Source organism: Peromyscus californicus, unplaced genomic scaffold, assembly GCF_007827085.1.
Source record: "Peromyscus californicus insignis strain IS unplaced genomic scaffold, ASM782708v3 Scaffold_3__1_contigs__length_106647218, whole genome shotgun sequence".
Taxonomy (NCBI): Eukaryota; Metazoa; Chordata; class Mammalia; order Rodentia; family Cricetidae; genus Peromyscus; species Peromyscus californicus.
Window position 1 is genome coordinate 72,853,526 of NW_026294551.1, and position 16,176 is coordinate 72,869,701.

The following is a 16,176-nucleotide window of genomic DNA, read 5'->3' on the forward strand; positions in this document are numbered from 1 at the left end:
TTTTTTATTTTTTCCCAAGGTAGGGTTTCTCCCAGGGTGGTGGTGGCAGTCTTTAATCCCAGCACTAGGGAGGCAGAGCAGGATTTGAGTTTGAAGCCAGCATAGTCTATAAAGCTAGTTCCATGATAGCCAGGGATACAGAAACTTTTTTTCAGTGTTTTGTCTCTAGTCCCTTATCAGCCCCAACTGTCCTGGAACTTGCTCTGTAGACCAGGCTGGTCTCAAACTCACAATCCACCTGCCTCTGCCTCCCAAGCACTGTTAAAGGAATGAGCCACAACTGCCAAGGTTACTAATGGCACCTTATTTCCAAGTGGATGTGGCTGGACACACCTTGCATATTCCAAAAGCATCTGAGGGCTAAGGGTATAGCTTTGTGGTAGACCTTCAGCCAGGTGTAAGGTCCTGAGTGGGGAGGGATGCAGCATACACAGAACCAGCACTCAGGAGGCTGGAGACCAGCCTGGGGATTGGAAACCATCTCAAGAAAAACTCCAACCTGTAAGAAAACATTTATGGATACCCTAGAGGACATCACAGTGCCTTTTGAATAAGGAGTTACCCCTTTGCTCTGGCACTTGTTCCAGCCATGCCTGAAAGGCCCCCCCCCCTTTTTTTTGTTTTTCAAGACAGGGTTTCTCTGTGTAGCTTTGGTGCCTGTCCTGGATCTCGCTCTGCAGATCCACCTGGCTCTGCCTCCGAAATGCTGGGATTAAAGGCATGTGCCACCGCCACCACCACCTGGCTGAAAGCCTATTAAGACATACAGTGAGTACTGGTCCTTGTGAGCCTTGTACTCAGTGGAGTAAGTTATAGGCTGTTCAGACAAGATCCAGTGCAGCCAGGCTCAAACTAAGACCGAACGAACAGCCAGGTTTACTTTCAGTTTACTTGCACTGGAAGAAGTCTGAAGACATCTAAACAGCAGCCTCAGCCACCCAGCCTTTTTGTCATAGAGACATGGACCTATACCCCAGGCAGGAATAAAACACCAACCAAGTCTACATGACACCAAAGCACAGACAAGAAAAAGTGTAGCTTTTAAAAGGAAGATTTATTTGACAAGGTTCACTTAGCGCAATACACCTAAAAGGAAATCACAATACAATGAAAGACTTAAATCAAGGCCTCAGAATTTCATACAAACACCAAGACCAAAAATCCTAAAGTAAATGATATTGCGTCTCAAAATTACTCCATTAACTTAAAAAAAAGGGGGGAAAAAAAGCTTTAAACTCACGTGCCTTACAGGTTTATCAAATGAAATTAGAACAAACATGCCAAATGTTTCACTTTAATTGTAGACGCAGCTCCTATATTGAGTTTTACAAAAAAGCATGTCTTTTCAACATGCACCAACAGTGTTCAATGTAATGTATGTATAAGAGCAACATTCAACATAATTCAACTGCTTTAACCTAAATACACTTACTGCTTACGTACATCCTACAGTAACTAGAGAAAAGCTGGGAATTGTTTAACAGTTACAGTTCACTCAACTTCACTGTATCATCCTAGGTGACTATGTTCAACATTGAACTGTAGTCCTTTGAGTGATGTCAATGTTCACTTAAGAGGAGGCATCAATCACAAGGCTAGATTGCAAAACTGTTAAACTGAAGTTTAAAAAAAAAAAAAATGACCAAGAGTCAGTGATCAAAATCAATTACATTCCCCATCCACCACTCATACTGGACATGCTAGACATCCCTCCCATTCCATTCACGCCCATAGATGCACGGCTTCCGCTACTGTAGTAGCTGCTGTTCACTGCTCCTTGGCTACCTGCAAAGAAATCCATTTGACAAGTTAGGAATGGTGTCAAATAATCAATTAAATAAAATAACATTCCAAGAAAAAGTTTAAAAGGTATACGAGTGCAAATGGCTGCTGTCCAATTGGCGAGAAGCATGTTTAGGAAAAGGGAATCCCGACTCCAAACAAATCTCAGTTAAACCCTTTTCTCTGCAGTACCAACTTGCCAGACTCTTGTGCTACCATTTTAAGTGGATTCTTCAGGATCAACGTGGAAATTTTAAGTTTAAAGGAAAACTAGTGTTTTTCAAAAATTGCAAAATTACTTCCAGTTTTTAAAGCTAAAAAAAAAGCATTTAAAAAAATTTACCATAAACATGTACCATGTGTCCATCGAATGGTGTGCATGAATAGGGAGCACAGGGGAAGTCTTTTGCTTTGCCTATTCATGGTGGGCAAGAAGTGAGAGGACAAAAGTTGGACTAAAGGCAACTCACTGTGCCCAAAATGGCAGCCTCCATGGAATCAAGTCAGAGTCACTGACTACTATATAAAGTGTTATCACAATATTATCAATATTTGCTATTGGGAATTTAAATTATATTTTTTGAGAAAATATTTACCTATGCAATGTTTGATTGAAAATCACTGGAGTTTTCCTGTAAAACTTGGTCTGCAAAAGGATTTTGTAGGGTAAGACTATAATACCAAAATCACCATTCTTTAGACCAATTGAAAAAAAATAAAACCATCCCTAGGTTAACCGACTAATAAAATACTGTCCTGAACCCAACCACCAATATTTAAAAATATTACCCTCCATCAAAAATTTAATGCTACAGCAGAAAAGCAAACTAATATTTTAATAAATGAACATAGTTGATTTCTGGCTTGACAGTGTTCCAAAATTGCAATGACTAGAACACATACATTCCCCTCCTCCCAGTAACTGTTTCTACAAATTACACTATTAAGAATTATAATAAAAAATATCCATTTAATTACCCACTCTCTTTAAAAAAAGAAGCCTGTAATATCCCCAACTAAAACCAACCTAAAACTTACTCTAGGTATATAAAAAAAACCAAACTTACCATATCCACTCATGCTGCTCTGGCCGCCGTAGCCACCTCCATAACCACCACTCAGCTGCTGGCTGGCTGGGCCACCGTAACTGGACTGGTTTGCTGTTAAGTTAAGAGAACATTAGAGCTTTGCTCTTTATCCAATGTGGTACCTGGTGGTACCGGGCTTGTAATTCTATGTCTACAATTTTCCAGTCTTCATCTTATATTACTGTCTCCTGCCTACTATCTATGACAAGACTATGACCAGATTAACCGTTATATTCATTCATCATCTGAGCTAGTCAATTGTTTATAAGCATTGAGGACTAAATACACATGATTCACTAAATGGAACCATTTTTTGATGACCTTATGAAACTTTAGGGGGTTTCCCCCCTTAGCTTGATATGTATTTAGATATGTCACTATACAAGTATCAGGTAACACCTAGTTAATCATGCCCAACTAATTATGTTCCCAAAATAAAATTTTTATTCCTGTATTTTTGCTAAGTATTTTAGACTTACAATTTAGACATTGTAACATTCACTGTAACACTGTAAAACACATTCAATTCAATAATTCCCTCCCCCAAAGAAAAGTACTTATATTTACTTTAAGTAATCTACCCTAAGCAGCTTTGTTATTTACAAGATTTTAGTAATTAATACAGTAATTACAAAATTTGCTCAAATTTCTTTGCCTAATTCTGTTTACTAACTTAAGATAACTTAAAATTATTATGCTAACAAACTCTTATGCTAATTACTTATATAATAAGCTATCTACTTATACAGATATAAATGTTTTGGTTTTTAAAAAAACTAACGATATTTACACAAGCCCATGCCTCCCATCATTTGGCTACCATAAGCACCACCGCTTGCTCCTGCTGTAGAATTCAAGAAGAGTTCTACATATCTGTGTTCTGAAATGAGAGAAAAGGCATACAAGGTTAGCTTAAAAAAAAGACACTAAAGTGATATTTACACAAACCCATGCCTCCTAGCATTTGGCTACCGTAAGCACCACCGCTTGCTCCTGCTGTAGAATTCAAGAAGAGTTCTACATATCTGTGTTCTGAAATGAGAAAAAAAAAGTTTGAAAATGTTTGTTGGTAAAAGAAAACAAGCAATTTAAAAGTAATTTGTGAATCACAAATGTTTTGACAAAAGAAAAATTCCCATGTTAAGAACTCTCTAGCTTTCTTTTCAAAGATTTATTTATTTATTTATTTATTTATTATGTATACAGTGTTCTGCCTGTGTGCCAGATCTCATTACAGATGGTTGTGAGCCACTATGTGGTTGCTGGGAATTGAACTCAGGACCTCTGAAGAGCAGCCAGTGCTCTTAATCACTGAGCCATCTCTCCAGCCCAAGAACTCTACCTTTCAAAACACTCATCTAAACTACCAATTAAGGACAAACTTATTATGTCCAATCACAAATCCCCAAATAGTTTTAAATACCTAAGCTTTTTTCAATACATCTAAGCTACCCCAATCAAATCTCTCCTATAAATTCTTACTATTAATTCTATCTTCTACTCTAAATGCTAGTCACTGAACTGCCTGAGGTTACAAGTGCTTTAATTACACTTACGCATATTTGCTTTATCTTTTGACATAGCTGCAACAGCATCTTCATGGGTCGCAAACTCGACATCTGCTTCACCAGTTACTCTGCCATCAGGTCCAATCTCAATATGTACTCTCACAGGATTGAGTGGTGAAAAAAACTAAAATACAAGTGATTTCAAAAAAATTAATTTTTAAATCTAAATTTTATTATGATCATCCCACATTTGTACTGCTGTACTGAATTACCTGAGGTGAATTTATCTGAACACTTACATTATAAATGTCATTCTCAGTAGCTCTGTATGGTAATCCCCGCATGTGTACACAGTGTCCTGTTGTACTCTGGAAAGTAGAGCCACCATCCCCATATCTGTGGTCAGACATTCCTGAAAAACAATAATTGAGGTCTAGATGGACAAGTGTGTAAGTACCCTTGAACTGAGAAATTCAATTCTTACCTTACCTCTTCCAAATCTATCCGAACCAAATCCATAGCCATCATTATAGCCATTGTAATCATCATAGCCTCCATAGCCTGAAAGATAAGAAATACAATTAGTTACAAAAAAAAAAAAAAAAAACCCACCTAGACAAAAGAAACTGGTTCAACCTTGCATATAATGGCACATACACACCTCCACCATAAGCACCACGCCTCATCCTCTCAAAACCAGCTCCTCTGCCAATGCTGTTATACCCTCTGCCAGCCCCAGGTCTGTCATAGGGACCTGGCCGCTGCATGGCCATAAGTTTTCGTGGTGGATCATAATGAGTTCTAACTTCAGCTCGACTGCTCTTAAATATTTCAATATACCTAAAGCATTGTCCAAAAGGAAGGGGGATGGGGAGGGGAGAGAAAACATTAGTTCATGTCATACAGTTACTTAGTAGTTATACAAGAAAAACAATTTAGTCATAGCCATGAAACTGACTAATATTTAAAGCCAGATTTCTTACATTTGCATAGGCAATGACCAGAAATTCACTCAAAAGACTATTTATACTTTATAGAAAAAAAAAAAAAAAAAAAAAAAAAAACAACAAACTCCTCTGAGGCAGAGCCCAACCTTAGAGGCAGAGGAGTATTACAAATAAATGGTTTAGGAGGGAAGAATTCCACTCAACTTTCAATATTTCAACTCTTAAATCCTTTGGCAGCATGTATAGCAAGTGGGCTAAAAAGCCAGCCTCCACCAACAGTCTAGCCCACACTACACACTTCTTTTCGCCAATACCCAGCCTATGCTTTTAGTAGGAATCAGCATAGGTAAAAAGCGCATGCTTCAATGAAAAATAGTCACAAGCAAAGAGAATAAAACCTTTTGTGACAATTTCTTGAAAGCTATGCTTATTAATACATATGCAGAATATTTATACAGCAAGAAAGTTTGTTGCATTTCAACTTTAAAAACAAGATCAGAAAGTATCACATTTTCTTATGGTAATATTAATTTCCTATGTGGGTGTTATTACAGCTAAAGACAGGTTTGCATTAATTTTTTTTAAAGCCATAGTCTCTCGACTCTATTGACTGGGGTTAATAATCTAAAGAGTCCTACAAAATTGTAAAGATGGCCCAAATAAACTAGGGATAATTTTAAAACCTAAAATTTAGTTTGAATGAAATACATGAACTATAAAGAATTTATAATTTATAGCAGGTTATCAATTGACTGGGAATGGGAATGGGTTATTTCCTCCTCCTAAGCAGAGAGAATATGGATTTAATTGTTTACCATAAGAAAAGTGACATATCCAACCAACCATCCATCCCCACCTGTGCCCTATTCTTTCCTTGTGTTTCTTTAGAGCCTTTTCAGCTATTTCCTGTGAAGCAAACTGCACGAAGGCCTCCCCCGTACTCCTCCCCTGGAAGTCCACCGGCAATGTTATCCCATTTGGCACGATTTCCAACCCTTCAACCCAAGGACAAATAACCCCAGTAGGGGGGCAATATTAACATCACAAGCCCAGAAATGATTCTTCTTATAGCTTTAAATAAACCAGAATTTTAACTTTAGGTGAATGGTATGCTTTCAACAAGTACTCTTAAAATATGCATTGCAATAATAAGAAGTTCCACTATTAACAAAGTATAACTCAATTCTTAACACACCCAAGGCACAATATATACATTTAAAAAAAAACTTGATACTCCAGAGGGTGAATTAAGAATTAAACAATTAAAAACATTTAATCTATGCAACTTAATAAAATTATACAAAATTTTAAAAAATTTTAAGCATTAAAGTAACAGTTTAAGTAAAACAAGACACCTTTTAACCTCATTATATACTTCAATTCTTTAAGTTATTGGAACTTCAAGCTTAAAATTACACATTTAAACATTAATGTAAAAAAATTGAAAACATTATTTAAGAATCATAATTGACAAACATACAAACTAAACTTTCAACAATAACTATCTACACAGCAATCATGCACTCTTATATGCTCTAATAGTAGTATGATTCACTTCTGGAAATTCCGTCTATGAAAAATCCTTCCCGTGGATACATTCCCAAGCTTACAAAAAGGCCTTAAAGCACTTTCCTAGAAGATATGAAATTATGTTCATATTTAACGTTGACAGATAGCATTCAATTCTCACCAATTTAGATAAAAAACAAAACAGACTTGATTTCAAACTAATAAAATATTGATACATATCTAAGTCAAAGTTCTAATACATATGCTAAATAAAAACCATGAAAGGATTTAATTCCATTTATGACATCAAGAGTATTAATAAAGATTAATAAAGATTTAACATTCTCCTAAACATGCAATCCTATCAGCTTGTCAACATAAAAACATTTAAATACTTTAGGCCCAGAACTTTACAATACTATCTATACTGTTTCTTACTGAGACTATAAGCATTCAACCTACACTTGCGACATCTGACTTCTAACAGGCTAGCTAAGTCAAATTCGTTTCATAAAAATTTACATACAGAGAATTAGACTAATTGATGTATTTCTGGTCCCTTGACTCAAAATAAGTTAACTTACAACAAATACAATAAAGTATAACAATCTAAACTCACACTAATCTAATGTTAAAAGAGCTTACCTTTAACTTGAAGTACTTTGCTAAACAGCAATATGAGGAAGTAGTTAAGATGGTTGAGTAGAATCCTCAAAGGTCTACTCTGAACTACAATACTAAATATAGGCAAAGTTAACACTTTGGAAGTACTTCTAATTTCCACCTTTAAGATGGGCTCAAGTTACTTGAAGGTCTCCAGGAAGAAAATGTGAATTCAACAACAACAACAACAACACATATTTAACAGCCTACTTAAGTAACTAGACTACTCAACTTTTAAGTCTAATACTAAATCATGTCGCCAGAAGCTGCCATACCTCACTGCTCAGCAACAAACAGGACTACATACCTGAGAAAAACTGAACAATTTCTTCCTTGCTACATCCAAAAGGGAGTCCTCTAAGCCGTACAAAGCCATCATTGGCTGTGTCAGGACTATTTGGACCAGTATGCTTCAACACCCAATCCATTTCAACGTTGTTTGACTTGAATACTGAAAGAGGTGCTTAGAATTAGTCAATTAAGTTAGAGATCAAAGTTCAGATTTCCTGGGTTTTTAAATAACTAGGAAGAGCTGCCATAAACTCCCTTAGATGACCATTTTTCCATGCGGTCAAATACCTAAAATTCAGAAGGGGTAAGATCTCTATGTGTTTAAACATTTACTGTTACTAGGGCAATGTAAATCAAACCTTCAACATATCTGTGTCCCATAGTTTCTCTGTCTTTTTTCAAGGCCAATTTGACTTCATCTTCTGATTCAAGTTCAACAAAAGCCTCTCCACTTGGTCTGCCTTCTCTGGTGTAGATGAAACGAATACCTTGGGCCCCATTTTGAATTTTGCAGTCTGAAAAGAAAACAATCGTTAATACAGAATTTAAACCTTAAAAGCATGTACGAATGATACAGATGAAATGCATATTCATGTCACTACAAAACCCACCATGTGTTAAGACTAAATTGACCAAGCATTCGCACCATCAAATTACTGCAGATACATTCCTAATTCATCAAGATAACTCTAAGGAAGTTATAGCCTTGTCTTCAAGTTTCCACTCCACATTTTTTTGTTTGTTTCCTGGAACCTGCTGTGTAGACCAGGCTGGCCTTGAACTCAGAGATGCGCCTGCCTCTACCTCCCAAATGCTGGGATTAAAGGCGTATGCCACCACCGCCCGGTGCACTAAACATCTTTTTTGCAATCTTTTAGAATAATCTCATTGGGCTGGGCGGTGGTGGCGCACGCCTTTAATCCCAGCACTTGGGAGGCAGAGCCAGGCAGATCTCTTGAGTTTGAGGCCAGCCTGGGCTACCAAGTGAGTTCCAGGAAAGGCGCGAAGGTACACAGAGAAACCCTGTCTCGAAAAAAAAGACAAAAAAAATATAAGAAGAATCTCATTGGATCTGGCGACTTCAGTGTTTTCTGGCTTGGCACCAACAGCCACAGGACAATTTCTCATTCAAATCCAAACTCCAGCCCAATACTCACCTGAAAGGGGATCAATGTTAACAACTAATGGCTCCAAGTTACACAGTTCAAGTCAAACTCATTCGGCAACTGCCCCCTGCAATTGCTTCCAATACACATGTTTTACAGGCAGTTTTCTGTTACCACAGCTAAATTCAGATAGTAAGGTCAACACTATAAGTACCTTTTCACAAAACCTTTTCCAAATAAAACTTTCAACTAGTCTTCTCTTACAACAGTGGGAACAAGATTCTGGGAGAAATTATTCAGGAAGCCTATATGTGTTAAAAAAAACAAAAAACTCTACAGTGCTAAAACTTCCTTGGTTTTGAAGTCCTCAATTGTGAAGGGAGCCAGATTATGAAGTAACTAGATCTAGAACACGATTTGATTACCAAATCTAATTACGAAAAATTAACTTTCTGAGTCAGAACGCCCCTTTTCAAATGAATATATACGAAATGCAGTATGGCTTCGAGACAGAATTAATACTATCACTTGTCCAACTGCTTGTTTGCGGGAGGAGAAATAGCATCTTTCCCTATTTAAATTTAAGGAAAAGACAACTTCAGAATGCATGGATTGGTGCTTAGAGGCAGAAAAGACGAAGACGAAAATTTCCACCGGGGCGCCAGCATCCCCAAGGGGAGCAAGGGGGGGGGGGGTCGGATTTCGCAATTACCATTGCGTAACAGCGGGCAGCAGGGCGCGAGCAGCCGGGGGAACGGCTAGTGGCCGCGACCCGCTAGGGGGCGCCCGAGAGGCAGGGCCGCCCCGCCCCAGCCCAGGCGCGGGCCCCGCTGACAACTCCCGCCTCAACTCACCAGAAAAAAAGCGCTGCACCTCGTCCGCGGAGCAGGACCAGGGCAAGCCCCGGACCTTCACCACGAAGCCCTCTCCGCCTTCCGCGCCCAGCATCATCGTCTCTTCGTGGGTCCTGGCGTCGAAACAGACTGCAGGGTGGCGGGGATGGGGGTGGGGGGGGTGTGTTAGGGACACCTCCGAGAAAGAGTCATTTACATGGCCCTCCCACTTCCAGGCGCCCGGCGGGACCGGGGCGCCGCGGTGGGAGCCCCGCCCGTGCAGAGCCCCGAGCCCCGGAGACTCAAGCATGCAACCCGGCCTCTGCGAGCGACCCGATGCCCGAAGCCACCCCGTGTGCCCGGTGTCGAGGGCCCCAAGCTAAGGAGACCCCGGCCTAGAGCCGTGGTGGAGGCAAGGAAATGGCGGCCGCCGCTTCCGCTCCGCCTCCTCAGACACCTCACACAATAGAAGCGGCGCGGCCTGCAGGCCTAGGCGGCGCTGCCACGCCGGCGGGACACTCGCGGCTCCCGGTGGCAGCCTGCGCTTGCCACGGCCCCTCAGGTTATAACCTAGGTTCAGGGACCAGCAATCGTCACAAAAATAGGCGCCGGAGAAGGGCTCTGGCAGCAAACGAAGACGGACCACCACTCACCTCCACACAAAGCCTCGGCGTGGCTGAGGAGAAATGATTAGCGGGCGCCTGCGCAGCCTAAATAAAGCCCTCCGAACAAGCTCTGCGCATGCGCACCCGGTGGCCTGCCCCGCCCACTTGCGTCACACAAAGATTAAACGCATGCGTAATACCAGACAGCGGGCTCTCTCCCGCCGTCAGATTATTGCACGCATGCGTTTGGGCCCAGCCCTCTTCAGAAACTGGCCGAGGTTTTTTCTGCGCCTGCGCCCTTTTGCAACTATTGCGCTGGGCGTCTGAGCGGTTTATCGTTTTACTTCATGCGCATGCGTCTTCCTCCAAACCGTTCTCTAGACATACCCGTCAGAGTGGGGGAGGGGAATGGCGGCGATCATTACCCCCCCCCTTGTAGGGACTGGCTAGGAACCCAGAGTTCTGGTTTGCAGAGGTGGTTGTTCTACCCTTAATCCGCAGCTTTTCACCCGCTCCTGTCAGTTTTGAAAGACAGCGGGGGGGGGGGGGGGAAGGAGCCCCACCCTTTCTCGCCTAAACCGGTGGCAGATAAAGGGCCGGGTGGTGCCAAGCATCTTCCCCATGCCGCCCCGCCCCTGCGCCCAGAGCCGCGGTCACCGCGGGGGGCCTGGGGCGGGTCCCCTTACCTGCCGCTTTGGGGAGGACTCAGCCCCCGTCCCGCACGGGCTGCAAGTGCCCGAGCCAGAGTCTTGCACCCCACTTTGCCCAACGGACTCGCACTCTGCGAACCCCTCGCCCTTCCCTCGCACGCGAAGTGCCCTGTGTGCTGCGCCTCGCGAGTGGAGGCCGAGTCGGCCAGGTGAGCGCAGGACTCCGCCCCGGAGCGCTGCGCCGGACCACCGAGCCTCTTTCCCAGGTGAAGACACCGAGGTCGAGGATGCCCCCGGGTCACCCCGTGTGCGCACACAGCAATAAATGGGTAATGTTACTGAATTCAGGCAGCACGGCAGAAAGCCGATGATGCCCCGAGTCCCCGGATTTGACTATCTGACGCACCCCAGCCAGCCCTAGTAGAAATTGATAATGAGACAGTGTAGGGACGGTGCCACAGTGGGTATCACAATTGGTCAACCTGAGTGCCATCACAAGAGGTTGCAGGCGAAATACGTTTTCCTCCCAAGTGCAATATCGAGGAGACCAAATCCGGTTTGGACAGTTTGATAAAAATGGAGAGTCTTGCACTGGTGGCGCACGCCTTTAATCCCATCACTAGAAAGGCAGAAACAGGTGAATCTCTGAGTTCGAGGCCAGCCTGGTCTATAGCGCGAGTTCCAGGACAGCCAGGGTTACAAAGAAAAACCCTGTCTCCAAACAAACAAACAAACAAACAAAAATGGAGGAATCAAAGGAAAAGTGCGTGGAAATGCGGGCATAACTCGGACCCTTTAAGCCTGAGCAAGGGGCTTAAGTATACTGGAGGGCATCATAAGCCTTCAGCGAGAGAGCAACAGGAGCTGTGTAACATGAAACTTTAGGTGTAAGGGAAACTCAGATGAAACAGAGAGAATAACGGTGCGTGACCTCATCTGCAGAGGATCTAGAGAAGATGGAAAACTCTAGCTAGATCATTGAAAGAGGAGACTCCCCAAGTCTTCCAGCCAGAAGGTTGGTTAAAAGCAAGAACTCAAGCCAAAGAGGATTGCGACTTCAAGATCTGCCTGGGCAAGAGTGAGTTCAAGGCAGCCTGGGAAATTTAGTGAGAACCTGTCTCAAAAAGAAGGCTGGAGAAATCTTAGTGGTAGAGTGCTTGCCTAGTACGTCTCTCCCACATCATGAAACTTCTTGAGACATGAAATAGATTGCCCGCAAAAAAGGACTCTTCAGTTAATTCGCAGCATTTGAGAGCTCTAGTTTTATTATTGGTTTATGATTAGATGATTCGATGGGAGGGAGAGATGCATGCTCTACTACTGAACTACATATTTTTGGAGGTTTTTGTTTTGTTTTGTTTTGTTTTTTGTTTTTTTGTTTTTCGAGACAGGGTTTCTCTGTGTAGCTTTGGTTCCTGTCCTGAATCTCGCTCTGTAGACCAGGCTGGCCTTGAACTCACAGAGATCCACCTGGCTCTGCCTCCTGAGTGCTGTGATTAAAGGCGTGTGCTACCACCGCTGGCCCTGAACTACATCTTGAGACATGCATACCATTTTATGTTTTAATCATCTTTTTCACTTTGTACCGTGGTGTGCCTGTATTTCCATGTACCCGAAATGCTGAGATGGGAGAATCCTTTCAATTTAGGACTTCCAGACCTTGACCTGAGGAGGGTAGAAAATGAGCTGGGCAGTGGTGGTGCTTGCCTTTAATCTCAGCACTCAGGAGGTAGAAGCAGGTGGATCTCTGAGGCCAGCCTGGTCTACAGAGTGGATTCCAGGACAGCCAGAATTAAACAGAGAAACCCTGTCTCAATAAAAAACAAAAAGTTTCCCTTTTAACAACATAGCCACATTCCTAAAATGTTTTTTAGATTCTTTTCTAGTTGTATGTGGGGGGTTTTCCATAATAAGAGTAAATACAACGTATAATCATAGAAAAAATTCTTTCCTGAGGATAGATTTTGTTTTTGAGGCATCATTGCACATATCCCAGGCTGGCTCCTAACTCCCCTTGTTGACAAGCATGGCCTTGAATGTCTGATCATCCACCTCTGGATTGATGGGATTAAGGTATGTGCCACCACACCTAATTTAGGATTTACAGGTGGACAATTATTCAACAGAGGGCTGAGTATTTTTTTAACTTCTAATAATGAAAGGTAGAGTTTGAAGTTCCTCTTGTATTTGAGGGTTCCATATGCCTAAATCCAATTTCACTAACACAGTGTCTTTTCCTCTAATCTTTACTAATTTAATACTGGGAAAATGGTAATTCTCTGCATCAGATCACTAATGAGGGGGAGTAAATTTTATGATATAGCCATTCTCCTTTATGTAAATTGTCCAACACAAAGATTTCTCACACAAAAAGTTCAGCTTCTGGGGTCAGGTACAATTGCACACATCTTTAATCCCAGCAGAGTAGTCAGATCTCAGTGAGGCCAGTCTGGTCTACTTAGTTCATATTTAGTTTGTTGTTTTTAGACAAGGTCTTACTATATATCCCTGCCTGGCCTAGAACTTGCTATGTAGAGCAGGATGGCCTTGAACACAGAAAGATCTGCTTGTCTCTGCGTCCTTGGTCTTAGTGTTGCTTTCTTCTTTGTTTGATCGAGGGTCTCTGTATCCCAGGTTAACCTTGAACTTGATATAGCCCAGGCTAGCCTGGTGTCCATAGACATCCTCCTCCTTTGGCCTCCAGATTGCTGGAATTACAGGATTGAGCCACCACAGCTGGCTCTTGGATGCCTCTTACACAATACTATAAAAGGCTCTTTAGCAGCTAAGCAGATTAAGCAGCAAAAGATACTTCAGATATTAAATTTAATGAGCAAGGCTCAAAGTCTTCTGAGTGGAGGATTAAACCCCAGTGTTGGAAAGCAAGTACCTTTACTGGCCGAGCCATCTCCCCAGTCCCTGTTGCTGTATTCTGGAAGAAACGAGATTATCTATGTAGCGTCCTCTTCCTGTCCTGATACTCTTCTGTACTTACTGATGGTTATCCTACATAACTAATGCTTTTGTCTTAACAGAGGGAGGGTCTTGCATGGGTTCTGCAGCAGAAAGATGAGGGTCAGATGGTGCTGCTGCACATACTTGATATCAGCTGCTCTTTCCCTACTCCAGATGTCAAAGGGGTTGATGTACATCCTGGCCTTTGTTTCAGGGTGTAAAATGCACCTGGGGCTTGCATTTCTTGAAGCAGCTGTAGCTTTGTTGTTATTATTTGAGCCTAAATGAATTTCTTATCTGCAAATATGATGTACATTCTAATCCATGAATAGGCTACTTTATTAAAAGGTTTATATGAGGAGCTAAAGAGATTGCTCAGTGGTTAAGAGCACTTGCTGCTTTTCCAGAGGACCTGAGGTCAGTTCCCAATACCCACACTGAACAACTCCAGGGGATTCCCTCTTTTGGCCTCTGTGGGCACCCACACATGGGACATACATTCACATAGCAGCATATACATACATTGTTTTTGTGTGTGTGAGAGTCTCACTGTGTAGCTCTGACTGGCCTGGAACTTACTAGATAGACCAGGCTGGCCTCAAATTTGACTGCTTCTGTCTCTCCAAGTCCTAGGACTGAAGATGTGTGCCACCATGCCTAGCCTCATACACATACATTTTAAAAAGGGATTATGTGGGGAAACAAAGACAAACCTTGAAAACACCCATTCCCATCTAGACATAAAACAGTCACTATCTTTTTTCAGCAATTGTAAGACACGATTTTACAGTTTAACTTATCCAAAATATGAATATAGCTTAAGATAAGTAGCATGTCAGAGTTTGGTTGTCAGAATTTTTTTCTTAGGGATATATAAATAATGAGTCCTAAAGCTGATGACAAAAACTGGTTGCCTGGCGTGGTGGTGGTGGTGGTGGTGGTGGTGGTGGTGGTGGTGGTGGTGGTGTGGTGCTGCACGCCTTTAATCCCAGCACTCGGGAGGCAGAGCCAGGCAGATTTCTGTGAGTTCAAGGCCAACCTGGGCTACCAAATGAGTTCCAGGAAAGGCGCAAAGCTACACAGAGAAACCCTGTCTCGAAAAACCAAAATAAATATATACATACATATATATGATACTGATGCATTGACTATGCAATGGAACAGTCTAGGACAGGCCCAAAGTGCAGTTTAGAATTCATTATCCACTAAGGTATCAATCTTTTCCTACCAGCATAGAAAATACCTTCAATAAATGTTAAAATTAATGTCTGGCAATTTGGAACAAAAGAACATTGATGCTCTACCTCAAAGTATAAACTAAAATGAACTTCAAGCAGCTCTTAAAATAATTAAACATATATTGGGAGATTTGGGTTTTTGTTTTGTTTTGAGAAAAGTTTCTACATTGTACCTGGGTTAGCTTGGAACTCAACATGTAGCCCAAGCTAGCCTAGAGCTCACCATGTAGCCCAGACTGGCTTTGAACTAGTAGAATCCTCCCATCTCATTCAGCCTCTGGTGCTGGGATTATAGGTAGGTGTTACCATGCCTAGTCGAAAGATTTAGGTTTAGAAGTGTGAAAAGAGCTGGGCAGTGGTGGCGCACACCTTTAATCCCATGTCTCTGGAGAAAAAATAAGAAAGTATGAAAAGCTGAAGGTCCTCAAAATATAATATGTTTGTTTGTTTGATTTTTTTATTTTTTAATTATACTCATGATATTAACTACATTTGTGATACTCATTGATTACATTCCCAGTATTCATTCAATAATTACTGATTTTGCTTTTTGAAACAGGGTTACTCTGTGTGGCTTTGGCTGTCCTGGAACTTGCTCTGCAGATCAGGCTGGCCTTGAACTCACAGAGATCCACCTGTCTCTGCCTCCTAAGTGCTGGGATTAAAGGTGTGCACTACCACCGCCAATGGAAAATATATTTTCAATTTTGTTTGATTGAGACTGAGTGCTGGGATTAAAGGTGTATGCCATCACATCTGGCAGCATGAGCTTTTGATACCTCAAAGCCAAGTGAGGCATAGTACTCAGATTTGTGAAATATGTATAATTACACACATACACAGAAAAAGATATCTGAGCAGGTATTTTAAAATGTTCTCATAGACTATCTTTTTTTTTTTTTTTTTTTTTTTTTGGTTTTTCGAGACAGGGTTTCTCTGTGTAGCTTTGCGCCTTTCCTAGAACTCACTTGGTAGACCAGGCTGGCCTCGAACTCACAGAG

The 16,176-nt window shown here is 41.6% G+C and overlaps 1 protein-coding gene across 10 annotated transcripts; it reads right to left on the reverse strand.

Annotated features, from left to right (window-relative positions):
- Positions 1-1,035: 1,035 nt before the first annotated feature.
- Hnrnph1 (heterogeneous nuclear ribonucleoprotein H1) lies at positions 1,036-11,134 on the reverse strand. Of its 10 annotated transcripts, none has more exons than XM_052758046.1 (14): positions 10,381-10,794; positions 9,749-9,877; positions 8,148-8,303; positions 7,805-7,948; positions 6,182-6,320; positions 5,040-5,218; positions 4,868-4,939; positions 4,678-4,790; positions 4,427-4,562; positions 3,843-3,902; positions 3,661-3,750; positions 2,850-2,942; positions 2,379-2,428; positions 1,672-1,785 (listed from the first exon to the last, which is right to left on the reverse strand). In XM_052758046.1, exons 2-13 carry the CDS (start codon positions 9,843-9,845, stop codon positions 2,379-2,381), a joined length of 1,329 nt encoding a protein of 442 aa, XP_052614006.1. In that variant the 5' UTR covers positions 9,846-9,877; positions 10,381-10,794; the 3' UTR covers positions 1,672-1,785. The 10 variants fall into 10 exon arrangements, with proteins under 10 accessions (XP_052614000.1, XP_052614001.1, XP_052613999.1 ...); XM_052758044.1 differs by having other exon boundaries at positions 4,678-4,811; positions 10,381-10,575; XM_052758040.1 differs by lacking the exons at positions 2,379-2,428; positions 10,381-10,794 and adding an exon at positions 11,019-11,134 and having other exon boundaries at positions 1,036-1,785; positions 4,678-4,811.
- Positions 11,135-16,176: the final 5,042 nt, after the last annotated feature.